The sequence below is a fragment of the Oreochromis niloticus genome, linkage group LG13 (assembly GCF_001858045.2).
Source record: "Oreochromis niloticus isolate F11D_XX linkage group LG13, O_niloticus_UMD_NMBU, whole genome shotgun sequence".
Taxonomy (NCBI): domain Eukaryota; kingdom Metazoa; phylum Chordata; class Actinopteri; order Cichliformes; family Cichlidae; genus Oreochromis; species Oreochromis niloticus.
In genome coordinates, this window is record NC_031978.2 from 16,463,858 (window position 1) to 16,469,857 (window position 6,000).

At 42.5% G+C, this 6,000-nt stretch overlaps 1 protein-coding gene across 3 annotated transcripts in view; it reads right to left on the reverse strand.

Moving 5' to 3' along the window:
• dlg5a (discs, large homolog 5a (Drosophila)) overlaps positions 1 to 4,113 on the reverse strand; it is a 38,463-nt gene extending 34,350 nt beyond the window's left edge. For 2 of the 3 annotated variants that reach the window (XM_025897511.1, XM_025897512.1), the window contains exon 1: positions 3,362 to 4,113. In XM_025897511.1, the coding sequence (XP_025753296.1) occupies positions 3,362 to 3,665 (304 nt within the window). In that variant the 5' untranslated portion in view covers positions 3,666 to 4,113. The remainder of the gene's footprint in view (positions 1 to 3,361) is intronic. The other variant, XM_025897513.1, reaches the window with a different exon arrangement.
• Between the last annotated feature and the right edge of the window lie 1,887 nt (positions 4,114 to 6,000).

Consider the following 6,000-nt stretch of genomic DNA (forward strand, 5'->3'; position numbering starts at 1 on the left):
GTCATCTACGTAAGCAGTTCTAATATTTTGGATACAAGTTAAATTCCGACTGACGTAGTCTGACACGGGGAACCGAGGACAGAAAGCTGCAATTGGCCCATTCTGCACCACCACATTCTGAGTAAACACTGCACTTATAAATATGCACGCCTGCACTCATAAAATATATGTGGGACCTGCTCAAATATCAATCACACTAAGCAGAAACTAAAAGGAGCTGAACTGATGGCCTTCTCTGCGCAACTAGAACACAACAGACTGAAGCACACCGGTTGGTGAAGGAAAGGAGAGTGCGGTGACAAGGTAAGTGGCGGTGTGCGTCATAGAGTGACAGACACTGACAGAGACTGACGGAGAAAGTGAGGTCAGGTCCGGAACATGGGAGATATTTAAGGCCAGTTGCCATGACATGAGAGTTGGGGTCATAACTCACTCTGTCTGTCCACCGTGTTTTATGGAGTGGGACAGAAACTCCCCCTCCAATAACACAAAAACACTGGCCTATGTCCTAGGCTGCTGTACACAGAACAAGCTGCTGACTGGGCACTTTGAGCCTGCTCAACTTCTCAACAAAAGGTCTGTTGTCTCCCGCTCTCTTACTCCCTCTATCACCCTCCTCTGTCTTTCTGACGCGTCCTTTTATTTAAGTGTGCAGAGAAATGAAACCACTCAGTGGGGGAAAGAAATATAATGGGTCATAGAAAGAGAAAGTTAAAGGAAATAGATTGTGACTCAGAAAAAGACAAAGGAACAAAAACCAAAACCACTGATAAAGCAAAGGCAAACAGACAGCAGAAGAAGATTGTGGATGTTGCATCCTGTCAGGAGATTTGTGTTACCCTCCTCTCGCAGTGTGTTTAAATCACTGTCAGACTCTTAAATCTGAAAAGAGTGGGGGTGTGCAGGTACATCTTTTCTACTACACTTTTCTTTCATCTTTTCTACTACACTTTTCTTTAGGTACGTCACTGTTGGTATAATGCAAACTAAGGCACAAACCCCCCCCCCAAAAAACAGCATGATTGTTGCCATTGCATGAATTTATGAAATTCATTCAGTTTCATTTAAAAGCCAAAAAAAAGTGACCAAAACATAAAGAAAGAAAGAAAGTGATACTCAATATTCTAAGGGAATCTTTGCCGTTTAATGAGAGGTAGAAATGTTGTCAAAAATCAGGAAGCCAGACTTGGTCCCCCCAGCATACAGATGCGCAAAAACAGGCTAAATAATGAATGTGTTTGCATGTTCTTTACAGCAAATATGCTGCAGTTTCCCAATGAAATACTTATAATTTACAGAGCCCGAGCTTTAAACAATACAGTACTTATGCGTGCATCTGTATGTTTTTCCTTTGGGCTGAGGATGCTTCTTTGGATGATTTCATGTGTGTGCGTGTATAGAGGCTCAGCTGGCACAGGAGGCACATCTGAGAACAAAAGCAGGCAGGCAGCCTGAGAGGAGGACAAGTTGAGAGCAGGTTGCTATCAGCAAGACTCATCACACTCATATTCCCTCTTTTCACACACCCTGCGTTGTTCACAGATACACCGCAGCTTTGAGGATTTCATCCGTATGTGCTTTTTCTACCAGATTCTTTGCCTGAAGGTGCTCTGTGAGCAGCTTGTCTTCAGTCTCTTGCAAGTATGGTTAAAACATGGTAATCGCATCATCCGAATTACTATATTAAAAGATAATAAACAGCACATTAAAGAGAAGCACAACACTTGAGTCAAAGCAGAGGGAGTCAAAAGCGTGACAGCTAATAAAGAGGACTGTAGAAGTACGATAAAGCGCGTCTCACAGAGAGAATTTACACCAGAGAGAGGAGAGCAGGCCCTAATCCTTTGTTGAATAACCACAGGCTGACAAGCCAGACTCACCATTTGTGCTCGCACTCTCCTAATACAGTCAGGTCAGCTCTGAGGCCCGGTGTTATGATCTATAAAGGTGAGCGAGTGAAGAAAAACCCAAATCCAGATTGCCAAGTACTGCCAACGGCAAACAGACCAGACCAGACTCTCAGCTGCTCAAAGAAACACAGTGAATGCGTTTCTTAGCATGTCAGCAGGTGTGTTATTCTGCAGCAGCAACAGTCAATACAAGGAAGTAATAAAGCTTAAGGAAACATTAGTGATCCAGTCAGCAGAGCAGCAAGACCAAATCAGCATTACCTGCTAAGATCTACTTGCTGGTAGTAAAGTGAGGCGTGCTACAACTTGGCAGCCGTAAACTATGGACACAGCTGTAGCTGTTTCACACAGGGTGGCTTCAAAATTATATGCAACATTGCCTGCAATGCTGTTTTAATGTGAAATGTATCAAAAGCCAAGCATGGCGCTGCATCTCTTCCCCAGATTTGGATCTCAAGGCTCATCCTGCATTCAGGCCCTCAGGGCATGACACTGTTTGTAAGCCACTGGCTTCAGTCATTCAAAGTAAAACAGGCAAAACTAGATGAGGCTTTTACACTTGGTTGCCCTTTGTCTCCGTGCAACAACAACCCACACCACTGAAGTGGAGGGCACTTGCTGTGAGGACAGAGGCCAAATGAAATGAATGCAATGAATGAACTCTGATTAAAATGCAGCATTAATGCACAACTGGAGAAAAAAAAAAAATCAGTCCTTGTTAGAATAAAAGTGTGGTTTACTCCCCAAAAAGAGGAGTGTGGCCTGATGCAGACTGATCCATTTAGGCATGGGCAGGCTGCATGCACACATCACTACAAGGTACAGACCAACATGTGAGTGGTACACCCGTTGTCATGGAAACAACTCGGATTAATCTAATGTACCACAGCCATCGCATGCCACTAACAACACATGAGAATTTGTGGTGGTTATTAGGCGATCTGACTTTCTTTAAACAGAACACTGATATCAATACTTAAAATATTCAGAAGCTATAGCCACTCAAGCTAATTCTACACTATTGCACTGATTTTTATTGGACTGTATAGTAGAGACTCGGAGAGGGCATAATGGCTGTGAGCAATGACAAAAGTCCTTGGTCGTACTACTCCTTGCTTGTGCATTATATCTCCAGCCTGCAGTTTAAAGATCAAGGCCAGTGCTTTATATTCTGCACATTTAACAGCACAAAAATTTGCACATTGCCATTAGTTCTTCTTACAAATTTCATAGCATGCATAAAGGAGCACTGCTGCAACCCCCCTCTGCAACCTCTTCCCGTGCACCTTTCTCATGGCAAAGCAAGCTTCAAGCTCGAGTATTGTGTAGCTATCCACACACACGTTTTCTTCTGAGAGACCACCCAGATTGTCGCTTCTTACAGTAAGTAGTACTCATTTATAGAATCAAGTGAAGACCCGTTCAGGAGAACTGAGAGTCTCAGCTCTTACCGGTGGAGTGGTCCACAGGTCCTCCCCCGTTGTTCCCGAACAGAGCAGCATACAGGTCAGGGTATGCCTTCTCCAGGGCCACACACAGGTCGAGGAAATGGTCGCTCTCCTTGTTCATCAGCATCTTCAAAAGGTGGTCGACTTTCTCGGCGCTGGACGAACAGTTCTGGTCCAGCTCGAACCTGTCGAGTTGACTCAAAGTACCGGAAACTATCAGCAGCTCGATCACACGGTCCGCATCTGTTATGGACTCCAATAAGTTCTGGTGACACTGGTCTAGCAACTCTTTGTGCTTTGGCTCCATTGCTATCCGCTGTAGTTCCGTAGCTTCCCAGCTAACCCCAGACGGCCAAGTGGATGTAATATCCTTCCCGATCAAAAGTACTGAGCGATTATTGAACTTAACTTGTAGCGGCTTGCAGAACTTCGCCGGAGCCACCACGGCATTAGGTTGCACGGGAGAACAATTTTTATAGCATACTGAAAAAGGCACAAGAAGCCATATTTGTTGCCCAAGGCTGTTGACTGCACTAAACAGCGATACATTTTTCCATCTTACCAACGTGTGGCGCTTCTCGTCGTTTTTCGCTTCCCTTCAGAGTACGCTTTAACCGAACACATTTTCCTCTTTTTATGTATCATTTCATGCGCCTTTTGCTGACTCAACTGCTGGGAAAACTCACGTAACTCCGCCGCTGCTGCCCAGTTACACTGTATCCTCCGCCATGTCTGAGCAACTCAGCAGCTGCTGCTCGCTGTCAATCAACGGTCCGCTCGGTGACCATATAAGGCAAAATGAGGCGGGGAAGACGCGACGGCACGCCCATTTTTTCAATGGGCGTACACATCATCCCCGTACTACGTCGAAAATCCCAGGTGGAAAAAAATCACAACGAACAGAATGAAAATATAGAGATAATATTAAAAATATCGACATGGCGGTAAAGAACCACAAATGGTGCACTTCTACCCAAAGGGGGAAGCAACGTTCTACTTTGTATTCTTATTTACTGTAGTTACTTAGTATATATTTATATATTCCTATTTTGAGTATTTATATTATTAATATTCATATAGAGATTTATTTGTTATATCTACAGTAAATGCCATATATTCTATTTCTGTACCACGGATTTTTGCATCATGACAACAAGACAAATATGTGGAAAAACCTGTGGACCAACTTGCCAATAAGAATAAATAAATTCTGATTCTGATTCTTTAATAAGATTTAATACGATTTTGCTGTTTGAAGCCATTGTTATACTTTTTACTGCATTAAGTGTAAATTAAACTCTACTAAGTCAGATTTTACTGATGCAGTCTTTATCAACCGGGACAAAACAACAGTGTGTTGCTAATTACATGATAATTAATATTTATTTACGTAATGCAAGGCTTTGTGATGGAGGGTGTTCTTTCTAGTTTTACCTAAAGCATGTATCTTTCCTCAGTGTGAATCATCTCCTATGTCACCACAGTGCATGAGATGAATTTGAGAGCTAAAAAAAAGACGTTGCCAAAAATAGGCTGGTTGATAAACCGGGTGATATTAATTCATTATTATAATCTTTGGATTTAACACTGACACAACAAATCAGCAGAGCTTCATCGTAATCCTCACTGACTACATTAGGAATTTTATTTGGGGAAAATGTTAAAGCAGTGATAAAAACATAGGGATTTTTATCTTCCCCTTGCTTAATGCTGCTGCTGAAGCCACAGGCTTATGCACCCTGCCTCTAAAACCAAGCTGCACTGCAACCAGTTTTACTCTGCGCACTACATATATGTGCAGGATTAGGCAGAAGAGGGCAAAACGCCATTTGTGAACGTATATGCTGTGACAAATGAAATGTGTATTTGACTAGGCTTTGTGAAATGCAGTGTGATGATGATGGATGCACTCTGCCTCTAGTCTACAAATGAATAAAGACTGCTGGCACAGAGGCAAGCATCTGCGGGCATACCTCTCAGACCGTGACCTTATTCATGCATGCACTGAATCTCATTGTGACATCTCCTCCAAACCCACACCTCCTCCTTTCTGTCTATCTGCCATGCTGGCTCCATAGCTTGTGCAACCATGTGCTATCCCTTTAGATGAAAAATTAATTACAATTCATTCATATCAAAGGGAAGCAGGTCCCTAGTGCTGACACAGATTGGACAATTGTGTCTGTACCCTACCTTCGAGGACATCCCATTTAAATAGAGAAGACAGCCTGATCCTTTTTATCTTGGGGGTATGAATGAGTTTATTATTTAGACTACAAGGGTGGTGCTTGTGGCTGTCTGATAATTTACTGAATTTTATTAAACAAATTGTATGTCAGGCAGCTCAGATCACAGCAGATAATAGCTTTATCTTTTATTGAAAAGACTGTCAACAAGTATATCCATCACCGATCCCGGTCAAATTGTCTCAAATGGAGACAACAAATCATTTTCATGGATTTTTTTCTTTTCTTTTTTTTTTATTATCAGCTTCGCTGTCTCAGCTGAGAGTAACAAAGCAATTGGTTTATTAGACACTTACTTCTCGCACTAATTTCCTGCATGGATGCATGAGAGTGATAGCATTCCCAAAGCAGTGAATACACAATGCTCATTTAAAGAGGAGGTAGTGAAATGTTAGA